The 12199-nt window shown below is 48.3% G+C and overlaps 1 protein-coding gene across 1 annotated transcript in view; it reads right to left on the bottom strand.

Moving 5' to 3' along the window:
- NOL9 (nucleolar protein 9) overlaps window positions 1–12199 on the bottom strand; it is a 28090-nt gene that overhangs the window by 8165 nt on the left and 7726 nt on the right. The window contains exons 4-9 of the mRNA XM_073656678.1: window positions 11189–11324; window positions 10191–10287; window positions 9955–10052; window positions 8351–8512; window positions 7979–8267; window positions 7633–7744 (exon numbers count right to left, since the gene is read on the bottom strand). Of these exons, the coding sequence (XP_073512779.1) occupies window positions 7633–7744; window positions 7979–8267; window positions 8351–8512; window positions 9955–10052; window positions 10191–10287; window positions 11189–11324 (894 nt within the window). The remainder of the gene's footprint in view (window positions 1–7632; window positions 7745–7978; window positions 8268–8350; window positions 8513–9954; window positions 10053–10190; window positions 10288–11188; window positions 11325–12199) is intronic.

Below are 12199 nucleotides of genomic sequence, written 5' to 3'. Positions count from 1 at the left end.
TGACCTCCATCAGGTTGCAAATTGAATAAAACAATTTTCTGCATCTAGCTCTGAAAAAATATTTGGGCTTCTAGCGGTGTGTGGGACTTGGTCTATTAGTCCATCTATACTGACCTCCATCAGGTTGCAAATTAAAAATAATTTTTTTCTGCATCTAACCCAGCCAATAGTTTTGGCCTAATACCACAGTTTGGCCACTCAGCTCTGCTCGGTTACCATCCATTGTTTTTTTGTGCAAACAACTCCAGAGTTGTGAATTAGTTAACCACCAAAATGAGTGGAAAAAGGCCTGCTGCTGGTGGAAAGGGGAATAGGCGTGTTGGGAAGGGGAAAAAAGGTTGTGTCCGTGGGGTAGGTGCAGAAGAAAGACCATCTTCCAGCCAAACTAAAATGTCTACTTCTTTTAGCGGACAATGTGATAAGATCCCTTTCTTACGGCCACGCCAATCGCTACAAATTCCAGATGAGGCACAAAAACAGCAGGTGCTTCAACGGATATCAAGTGCTCCTTTAAGTGGGCTCTCCTCCACATCAACTTCAACATCACAAATACTCCAGTACTCAAAGGTGTCACCCAAATCGCACTTGCTTCCTCACAGCTCCCAAATCTCCAGCTGCCCGTCTGAGTATGAGGTAGAACAGATGGTTGAGTCTGCAGAGCTGTTTACTCATACTATAGCCTGGGAATCAGAGGTCGACTCCAGCGCTTCTGTGAATCCAGACGAGGAAATGATCTGCACTGATGCCCAGAATCTTTATGAGTCGGATCCAGGACCAGACGCAGAAGGTTCTGACCATAATGTAGACCCTCATTCCCAAACTGTAACTCCTGTTGGTGGAGACAATGAGGAAGACGATGATAAGACTCAAATACCTGATTGGAGCGACAACTTTAGTTTTTTGTCAGGGCAGGAACAGGTTGGCTCTGAGGACGACGGGTGTGATAACGCACAGGGTGATGATGATGAGGTCGGAGATCCCACTTACTGTCAACCCACAGTCAGCCAAGAGATGAGGTCAGCAGAGGAGGTGGAGGAAGATGCTAGTGACGACGAGGTCAGGTTGCGCCTTCCTGGACAGAGACGTAGTACTGGAAGCACGTCAACAACTGCATCCTCAAACACAACTCTGCCTCTCACCACAAGTCGTGGTGGCTCTTCAGGTCGCATGGGTGCTAAGCCTTGCATAGCCTGGGCATTTTTTCAGATCGATAAAGATGACCCAACTCGTGTTATCTGTAACATTTGTCAGCAAAAGCTAAGTAGAGGCCAAAAAATACATAGTTTGAGTACTTCATGCATGAACCGGCACATGGACATGAAGCATAAGTTGCAGTGGGAAGCTCAGTGTGCTACAATGCGGTCTAGCCGGCCGGGCCAACCACCGTCTGCCATATCTTGTGCATCCGCGGCCTCTTCATCCTCTGTGACTGGGGGGACAGCAGTCACACCTGTTTTGGGGCGCAGACCTGCCACCTCTTTACCCGCAACAGCCAGCGTGATTGGCAGGTCATCATTTTCTTTGGAGGTGGTAACACCAGCTGGTCTTGAGCGCTGTCCGACATCGATAGCACCACCTTTGGATCAAGGCAACCTAACATGTCCGCCTGCATCTTCCTCACAGACCGGCAGTTTGCCGGGGACACCCTTATCAACCCCGTCTAAGCACAATAGCCAGCCCTCGGTCCCTCAGATGTGGACAAGTAAAAGACCATTTCCTCCTAGCCATGAGAAAGCTAAGAGGTTGAATTTCACCATCTGCAAGCTCTTGGCTACAGAAATGCTGCCTTTCCGCCTGGTGGACACAGAGGATTTTCGAGACCTTATGTCCGTCGCAGTGCCCCAGTACCAGATGCCCAGTCGGCACTACTTCTCAAAGAAAGGTGTGCCTGCGCTCCACCAGCATGTCGCACACAACATCACCGCTTCTTTGAGAAACTCTGTGTGTGACAGGGTGCATTTCACCACAGACACTTGGACGAGTAGGCATGGACAGGGGCGTTACATGTCGCTGACTGGGCACTGGGTAACTATGGTGACAGCAGGACAAGGGGCTGCTGTCCAAGTCTTGCCGTCCCCACGAGTTGTGCGTCAATCCTCTTTATGTCATTTTTCCTCCACTGCTTCTGCCTCCTCAACCTCCTCTCGGTCTTCCACCTGCACCCAAAGCCTGTCTGGTCATGCCACAAGCTTTCTAACTGCGCAGAAGGGATCCTGCACACCTCCTTACTATGCTGGCAGTAGGGCTCAACGTCATCAGGCGGTTTTTACATTGAAATGTCTGGGAAATGTGAGTCACACAGCTGAGGAGTTGTGGTCAGCTCTGGAGAACCAATTTCATGAATGGTTGTCTCCACTGGACCTGAAACCAGGGAAGGCCGTGTGCGACAATGCTGCAAACCTGGGTGCGGCCCTTCGCCGGGGCAATGTCACACACGTGCCTTGTATGGCTCACGTGTTGAACCTGGTTGTCCAGCAATTTTTAGCCCACTATCCCAGACTAGATGGCCTTCTGCAGAGGGCACGGTCGCTGTGTGCTCACTTCCGCCGTTCGCATCCCGCAGCTCAGCGACTTACATCTCTACAGAAGTCGTTGGGCCTGCCACTTCACCGGCTAAAATGCGATGTGCCTACCCGGTGGAATTCAACTCTGCACATGTTGCAGCGACTGTGGCAGCACCGACAAGCCCTGGTGCAATACGTTCTGACGTATAGCCTGGGCCAACGAGATTCAGAGGTGGGGCAAATCACGCTGGAGGAGTGGTCTCAGATCAGGGACCTATGCACCCTTCTGCACAGTTTTGAAATGGCGACGAAGATGTTTAGTGCTGACGATGCCATTATCAGCATGACTATTCCGGTGATTTACATGCTGGAGCACATGTTAAACAGAATTCGGAGTCAGGTGGTGGCACAAGAGGAGGTGGAGGAAGTAGAGGAGGAGGAGTTGTATGCGGAAGGGCTAACATCTGCAAGGTCCAGACGGTCGGCAGCACCAGGGCGGCAGGCATGTGAGGGTGGGGGAGATGATTTTACCAGGGCGCATGGTAGCAGCCAAACTAGTGAGGAAGGTGCAGGAGCCCAGGAAGAAGTGGAGGACGAACTGATGGAAGACTCATCAGATGAGGGAGACCTTGATCACATTTCTGTTGTGCGAGGTTGGGGGGAGAGGACAGAGGAAGGAAGCATGATTGTTACCTCGCCACCAACACAACAGGGACTTGGTGCTCCTGGATGCGCAACACACATGAGTGCCTTCTTGCTGCACTACCTGCAACATGACCCTCGAATTGGGAGAATTAGAAATAATCCTGACTACTGGGTTGCCACACTGTTAGATCCCCGGTACAAAAGTAAATTTGCAGAAATTATTCCTGCCATAGAAAGGGATGCACGCATGCAGGAGTATCAGCAGAGACTGTTGCAGAATCTTACATGTGCTTTTCCACAAAATACCAGTGGTGCACGTAGTGAATCTCACAGTTCCAACTTGCCAACCGTGGTCTGTATGGAATTGTTCAATAAAGGGCCCAAAATTAAGATAACATAGATGGGAGAGGTCTCTATGAATAGGAATTCCTAAGTATTTGATACCCTGTGAGGGCCAGGCAAAGGGAAAGTTGGACTGGATGGAATCCTATATGGATTTAGGGAGGGAGACATCGAGGGCCTCAGACTTCGCTGCATTGATTTTAAAATTTTACCATGTAACAAAGTGATCTATTTCAGCCATAACAGCAGGGATGGATATATGTGATTGAGTGATATATACTAGGACATCATCAGCAAATAGAGAGCACTTGTACTCGGTGCCTCCCACCTCAATCCACCTAACATTGGGGTTATGGCGAATTGATGAGAGCAGGTGCTCCGTCACTAGGATGTATAAGAGAGGGGACAGAGGACATCCCTGCCTTGTCCCATTGGTGATTGTGAAAGGTGATGAAAATGTTCTGACGCACCCCCTGGGCCTTGGGACACCCGGAGCCGGACCCTTTTTGGTGGATGCTGGTGGTTGTAGTCTTCGTGGCGGCGATCCGGTTCCGTGGCTCAGGGCGGTCAAACCAGTGGCGGAACTATTTATGTGGTTTTGATGTTTAAATGTCCGACTACGCCACCCGTGGATTGCGGTCAGAGTGAACCGCCGCTACAGGGCAGACCGCTAAGGCTGGTGTTGTGGGTGCAGCAGAGCGTAGCATAACTCCCCACGGGAGGAGTATAGCCTCAGGGCAGTGTATGCGGAGGATGGGGGTGATGGTGCAGGGCAGCAGCAGTAACGACACGGAGTCAGTGATGCAGTTCAGGGCCTTTACTCACAGTTCTTATTATCCAGACCACGTCTGCAGGTAACGGCTGCCCACGTCGTACTGTGCTCACCAGGTGAGGGGCTCAGACAACTCCCAGATAACTTTGGAGCGCTTCACAGGACCCCCTTTGTGTGTCCTTTGTCTGGCCTTTCTTACCAACACTTCTGTCCGGCTGCCTCGGGCCTCCTCTTGGTAAACTTGGCGCCAGTTTCCCTGACCCTATGTGGTGCCTTCCTAGCGGGTGGAGCAAGGGGCTACGCCACATAAAATGTCAGAGCCTCCGGTTTCTAGCTGAGGGTCGTTTCCTGCCTCCACTAGTTCGGGGACCGGTCTCCCCCTTTGGCCTGACCCCTCCACGCAGGTGGATTCGGGCGTGCGGTGGCGACTCGCCCGTCCGCACCCCTGGGATCCCTTCATTCCTCGTTCCTGGAGCCTTCTCCGCTCCTCTTCCTTCCTTCTCCCTCTTGCAGGCCTGGGCCTCTGTTACTAGGCCCGCCTCCGGAGCAGAGCTCATGCAGAGCCCCTGCTCCCTGCCACTTCTGCTCAGACTTCTCTGCACTGAACTAAGATGGTGCCCACCTTTTATACTCCCTTCTCAATGCACCCAGGAACTTCTTCCTCCCTGCTCCTGCACTGCAGGGTTCCCCTTCCTCAGTGTTCCCTCCCCCCACTCCAGCCAGGGACAGGGACTGTCGTGCCCATCTCAGGGGCATATTGGTCGCCCTGCCCCACGGCAATGTGGTGTAATGCATGCAGGTGTCGGGTCCTGATCCACACTCCATCCTTATCTGAGAGTGAGATATCACACCTCTGGGTGAGGTGCAATACGTCTGTAGCAACCGAGCCCTCGGTGCTACAGTTCCATTTATCTTCAGCCTAGGTGACGTATTGTGATACAGGGCCGTGATTTTGGCTATAAAAGGGTCCCCTAGACCCCTACCCCAAGCTTTTTAAGAGAATCATATATGGCGTGCCAGGAGACTCTATGGAATGCTTTCTCAGCATCCAACGAGAGTATCTACTTACAAATTTTTAACTGCATCTAGCCCAGGAAATACTTTGTGCCTAGTAGCAGTGTCTGCTAGTCAGCGGATTATCCCGGCTGTTAAGCAAGCTACACCACCTGTAGTTTGGACACTTAATTTTTTCAAAGGAAATGCTTCGGGACCACGGGATACTTAGTGACGAGCATCAGGAGGCACCCCAAGGCATAGGGGCTGGGACTGGCACTAGGATGCCTTGCGGTGGACAGCCGAGCTCGATCCTTATAAAAGCTTTTTAACTGCAGCAGCTTTAGTGGACGCTACTGGAGCTGGAATTACGCGGCTGCTGGCATGAGACTTGCCCTCCAATAGATCCTGGTAAATGGATTTAAAGTGTATTCATTCAAATTAGAGGGACAATTTAAATTAAAAAGCTTAGAGCTGCCTCCACCACAGGGGGGCTCTCTCGACCCACCAGCGGACAGGCACCAGTATTGGGAGAGGGGGGCTGGCCGTCAGGGTTCACCGCGGCTCTGGCACAAACCCGGCGACACGGAGGTGGCACGGGCAGGAGCGGACTGGCCGTCTCGGCTTCTCACTTTTTGGATTTTAGAAGGACATGACATGCCTATATCTGTGTCTCCCCCTCCTTTTACTCCTCCACCTCTTTTCTTTTCGCATGACTATATGTACTTGTCACTTTTCCATGTGTTAGTTGTGTCTTCTGAGCAGTTTGTCAGCTTTTGGACACCTTTGAAGGTGTTTTCTATGTGTTTCTATGTGTTTTTGTTTGCCTGCCATTGGTTTTAACGGTGTTCGACGAACAGTTCGGCGAACACACGGGTGTTCGACGAACCGAACCGAACTCGAACACTACGGGGGTGGCTCAACACTACTGATGAGTCCAAATTTGAGATCTTTGGTTCCAACCACCGTGTCTTTGTGCAACGCAGAAAAGGCGAACGGATGGACTCAACACGCATGGTTCCCACCGTGAAGCATGGAGGAGGAGGTGTGATGGTGTGGGGGTGCTTTGCTGGTGACACTGTTGGGGATTTATTCAAAATTGAAGGCATACTGAACCAGCATGGCTACCACAGCATCTTGCAGTGGCATGCTATTCCATCCGGTTTGCGTTTAGTTGGATCATCATTTATTTTTCAACAGGACAATGACCCCAAACACACCTCCAGGCTGTGTAAGGGCTATTTGACCAAGAAGGAGAGTGATGGGGTGCTACGCTAGAATGACCTGGCCTCAACAGTCACCGGACCTGAACCCAATCGAGATGGTTTGGGGTGAGCTGGCCCGCAGAGTGAAGGCAAAAGGGCCAATAAGTGCTAAGCATCTCTGGGAACTCCTTTAAGATTGTTGGAAGACCATTTCCGGTGACTACCTCTTGAAGCTCATCAAGAGAATGCCAAGAGTGTGCAAAGCAGTCATCAAAGCAAAAGGTGGCTACTTTGAAGAACCTAGAATATAAGACATATTTTCAGTTGTTTCACACTTTTTTGTTAAGTTTATAATTCCACATGTGTTAATTCATAGGTTTGATGCCTTCAGTGTGAATGTACAATTTTCAAAGTCATGAAAATACAGAAAAATCTTTAAATGAGGTGTGTCCAAACTTTTGGTCTGTACTGTAGCTATCAATTATTCTAATTTATATGTTGACAGAAAAGTAAATCAAAGAATAAAAAACAACTCTTATTATCAAGACATATGTAAGTATAAAGCAACAAAAGAAATCCTGAGCACGAAGTCCTCGGCCCCTGGAACGGACTGTCCCAGTATAGGATCAGATCATTCCTTTGTGCTTTTCTTGTCTGCTGCAATCTGCTTTGATCGTGGCATAAAAGGGGTGAAACAATGGAGAGCAGAGATTTCTTTGTGTTTTTACAGCCTTGATCTTGCTTACTAGTGCCCAAATGATCAGACTGACTCCCACCTGCACTCTAATGTTATACCGCAGGTTGTCAAGGGGTTAATCAGATATCAGAAGAACCCTAAGGGAGTGTTCACACAGGGCATTTCGAAGATGTTGGCAGGAAAACCACTACACATGTACATTTTTCATGCACCTTTAGGCATTCACTGCAGATTTTTAAACAAAAAGAAAGCAGCACATGGTTAATATTTTTAAAATTACTTACGATTTTTCTGGGCTTGTAAAACTGTTTTTTGCGCACAAATAAAACACTGCAAATACTTAAAGCATGAACAAGCCCTTAAGAGGGCTTCCCGAAGGTTCTCCATCCTTACAAGACTGTCTCATTTTCCATCATCGCTCAGATCTGGTTAATGCCGTTACGATAAGAATTTTATTATAGGCCAAACACTCACCTCATAGGGTAACAGCCCGTTCAATGGGATTATCTGGTCGGGATCAAACTGCTGTAATTTACTGATGTATCCCGACATGGCCAGGTCACGCAGGATCCAGTTATGGCAAGGTCTAGATGGAAGAAGAAAGTCATAAAACATTAGTGCTCGGATGCGGGACATTACACAAAGTGTGCAAAATGTTGTGGTGCCAGATTAGGTACCAATTCAGGACCATAAAAATATGCGGGGACAGGTCCTTTCCTTGTGTGCTATGGTGGCATCCTAATGTGTTGGGGGAGTGAGATCAAACGAAACCTAGTGGTCCCAGAGGAGTAATTTGTGGCCCCCAGTGTTGTCCGCTTACATGTTGTCAGTATCTCCGGCGCCATTAAAGGTGCTCTCGATCTGTATGAGATGATGGCCATCGGATGCTCTGGAGTGGTGCTGGTCATTGTAGTCCAGCTCCTCTCTATCTAAGTAGTCCACGCTTCGGGTCCTGCACTGCGCCTGAGCTTTTGTCATGAACCCCGAGGAGCTCCTGACGTATTCGGGCGTCAGTGGCTCCATCATGTTTTTGTCTTTGATGGTCATCTGGACTATATGACTTGGGGAAAGGAGATGTATGAGATCAATCAGGAGCAGCAATCCAAAGCCTAAAAAAGAAACAAGTAATGGCGATGTGATAGACAGTATACCACTGTGCAGCAAATACGGAGGAAGAACGGAGGATGCTCACCTTTAACCCATCCCATGGTATTGATGATGAGCGGCTGGTCTCGCTTATAACCCGTAATGACGTATTTCACCGACTCAATAAACCGCTCCATGTCCTGCTCACAGGTGGTCTCGCCAAAGTAAACCATTTTGTGAGGGTCCCGCAGCTGAGTAAATGGAGGCCCTAAGATCAAAAAGAGGTAAGTTATTACAAGAGAGGGGGCTTCCTGGGCATCACACTGGTGACCGTGTCACTCCGCAGAAACAAGTGTTAAATGGATCTTTTCATAACAAGAAAAATAGAAAGTCAGGCAGCGAATGACGACTATGAAATTGTGCAGAACCAATGCAGGACTCTGTCTTTATTAATAGCTGCATCATTAATGTCCACTACTCGGAAAATCCCATCAGAAATGCTTAATTCCCCCCCGTGTAAAATAAAAAAAATAACAGATACTCACTTCCCGCACCGACACTGCTCCAGAGAAGCTGTCACTGGTGGTTGTGTGACATTGTTACGCCAAGCGAGCCCTGCAGGCAATCAGCGGCTGCTAACAGATACTTTGCTCAGCGAACGGTCGCACATTAGCGGCCGCTGACCGGCATGTCACGGGAGCGCTGCAGCCACCGTCACGGGAGCGCTGCAGCCACCGTCACGGGAGCCAAGTATCTGTTCTTTTAATGTAACAGTAAGGAATATAGTACATAAGTAGGGATTGTCTGAGTGGCGGACAAACTCTTTAAAGAATTTGAATGTTTCATACATATATACAATTAGCTTGGTAAAACCTTGTGGTCACCCCTACTAATCATACGTTTCAGATGTTCTCTCCACATGCATTATAATCCGGTACACGACCATGTAATCCCCATAGAATAACATTACTGATGGTATTGTTCGTTCTAAACAGCTCTGTCCAGAACACATTTCCCCTGCCCTAGAGTCCAGTGGCGCAGCTTTACATTACTCCATCCGACACTCCGCATTGTGCTTGGTGATGTACGGCTGCATGCAGCTGCTAGGCCATGAAGCTCCGGCGGGGGTGCAGAGCCAGAGGAGGTCTGCACTCTGCACGTATGGAGTCAGCAGAGCGTTGGTGACTTTTCTGCCCTCTGCTCCTCAGCCCCCTGCTCTGTAACGTTACGGGGTCTGAGTTGCTGCGGTTCCTTCCACTTCTCAATATCATCACTCACAGGTGATGGGGAAGATTTAAGAGGGGAGAAATGTCATGAACGGACTTATTACCCTGGCTCCTATTACAGGATCGCGCTGGTATTAGTGAGCTCTGCACCACCGGCCATTCTGTCACATGCAAGTAATGTCAGATGGCATGGCGGGGGGCCTGTGGTTTTATCGGTCAAGGGGGGGGGGGGGAACAAGGGGTGGGATGTTATAAATGGGGGCTCAGCGGGGGCCAGATCCGGATGTTATTCATCGGAGGGGGGGGCGAGTGGATGAGAAACCTGAATATAATGATTAAGACCGGTGTCCCAACACTTTGTTCAGGGCGAGTCCACATAAAAGCCCTTCGTTTTGGATTATGATGGCGCACATGCACATATAGATGTGATGGTCAGTTATCCTCATAATTTTGGCCATGCAGTGTAATGTATACAGTTACTTACCCAGAACTGGCTTAGTGACACTCATCAATGAGATACAACCAGGAGGAGTGAATTCAGTCTGTCCCAGGTCACAATCTAGGTAGTCAATACACGGGATGCTGAAAAGCACAGAAGATAGATGGATGAACGAGTCTAGATACAGACGTTGATCGGGTCGGTGGTTAATTAAAAGCCCGAAAAAGTTTTGGCCACTTGTAGTCTGTACTAGAGTTAATAGAAAAAAAAAATCTACTCACTGCTGTAGCAGCTGGTTGATGAGGAATCTGTTGAATGTTGATTTTCCGACATTTTTGGGACCACATACAAGAACAATGGGGCAGCCATCATCTTCCTCTGAAAAGAAGACGACACCCTGAATATAATTAACCAGCAGAAAGCGACATTACAGGGTCTTCAGGAATCCAGTACTTGGAGACCCTCGTTCTTCATCTGCACAGCAAGTGATCTGATGTAACCTGCCGCTCTCCTGTTGTTGCATGCTACAACACAGAACATGCTGGGCGTTGTAGTTCACAACAACTGGAGTGCCACGAGCTGCAGAACTTTAATGTACAGAATGCTGAACAGCAGGGGTAATCGCCACATCAGAAAAATTATTTTGACAGTCACATTAAGGCCACGTTCACACCTTCAGCATTAGGTCAGAATTCTACCTCAGTATCTGTAAGCCAGGAGTGGGTGAAAAATACAAAAGTGGTGACGTGTTTCTATTATACTTTTCCTCGATTGCTCCTCTCCTGGTTTTAGATTACAAATACTGAGGTAAAAAAAATAAAGTCACCAAACAGTGAAAGTGTGAATGTGGCCTAACAAAAAGGAAAGAAGTAGCCCACGTGGCGGCTGCACGGACCAGAACATTATAGTATTTCTGAGTTATTATGGTTTGTCATGTGTCACTGATTTGGTAAAGTGAGATATATTCATAGATAAACAGGAAAGAAAAGCCACACAGGCCCGAACCTTAGAAAACATCTTGGATACAAACATAAAGGAACTTACTGCTCCTTTATAGTATAACTGTCCGTTTAATTCATTTTTTCAGAAATCAATAGCACACATGAAAATAAGAAACTTTGTAATATATCTTATCAGAGAAATCTGCTTCTTTCTCTGATCATTCATTCTGAAGTCACAGGTAAAATCGGCCTTCAGCAAGTACAGATGTTCCCATTACTGAGATATCTAAAAAGTGACTGTAAAATGAAGTTTTGATTTGTGAGATGGCAGGACATACCGAGGCAGGCGCTGACCAATTGCTGGGCTGCTGACGTCACGGCCTCTGACATAGTGACAGCGATCTCTGGATCACAACTGTACACTCCAATAGATTGCAGAACCGGATCCCTCCCCGAGGACGAATGCTTCTTTTTCTGAAAAACAAGCAAAGTGTTTCTGAGATGTTTTCTTACAAATTCACTAAAGAGGTCAAATCATACGGAAAGCAGAGCGAAAAATCTATTTAAAGGCTCTTTCACACGCTAGTGTTTCCAGTACGTGTGGTGACAGTTTCCACACGCACTGTAGACACTGACACAGGTAGACCCATTCAAATCTATGGGTCTGTACACATGTCAGGGTGTTTCCACATACCGCGTGTCTGGGGGCAAAACACGCTGATATGTCTGTTTTTTACCCGCAGAACGTGCTGTAAAACATCCCACACACGTGCACACTGATGACACACAGATGCCATCCGTGTGACACATACCGGCACCTGGGAATCAGTGTACAATTAGCGCTGTTCCCAAGCGCCGGGTGCTGAACACTGACCTCATCATTGTCCCCTGCTTGCGCTACGATCAGCGTGAGCAAGGGACAATGTTGAGAATTGTATTCTGCCCCTGCTGTGTCCAGCAAGCGTAAAATAAAAAAAAAATAAAAAACATTATACTCCCCTTTACACCTAATTCCCTGAAGCCATTGTCCCCTGTAAAAAAAAAATAAAAAACAAACATAATACTCACCTGTCCGACATATTGTCAAACGCCATAATCCATCTGACCGACATTTCTTCATCAGCGTCTGCGGTGGCTTGAGGCGACCACACACGCTTAGAAGCAGAGAATGACTTGCTGCAGCGAGCGGGCCCCTGAACTGCACTGAGCTCAGTGAGTGACAAGACACCGCTCAGTGAGCTCAGTGCAGGTCAGGGGCAAGCTCACTGCAGCGAGTCATTCTCCCCGGCTGCTTAGTGTGTGTGTCAGGTAGATTACAGCGTGGGATACTTACTTCATCTTCAAACAGG

Source organism: Phyllobates terribilis, unplaced genomic scaffold (assembly GCF_046119375.1).
Source record: "Phyllobates terribilis strain yellow unplaced genomic scaffold, ASM4611937v1 Scaffold_12__6_contigs__length_324123572, whole genome shotgun sequence".
In the NCBI taxonomy this organism is placed as follows: Eukaryota; Metazoa; Chordata; class Amphibia; order Anura; family Dendrobatidae; genus Phyllobates; species Phyllobates terribilis.
This window is presented reverse-complemented; position numbering and strand designations above follow the sequence as displayed.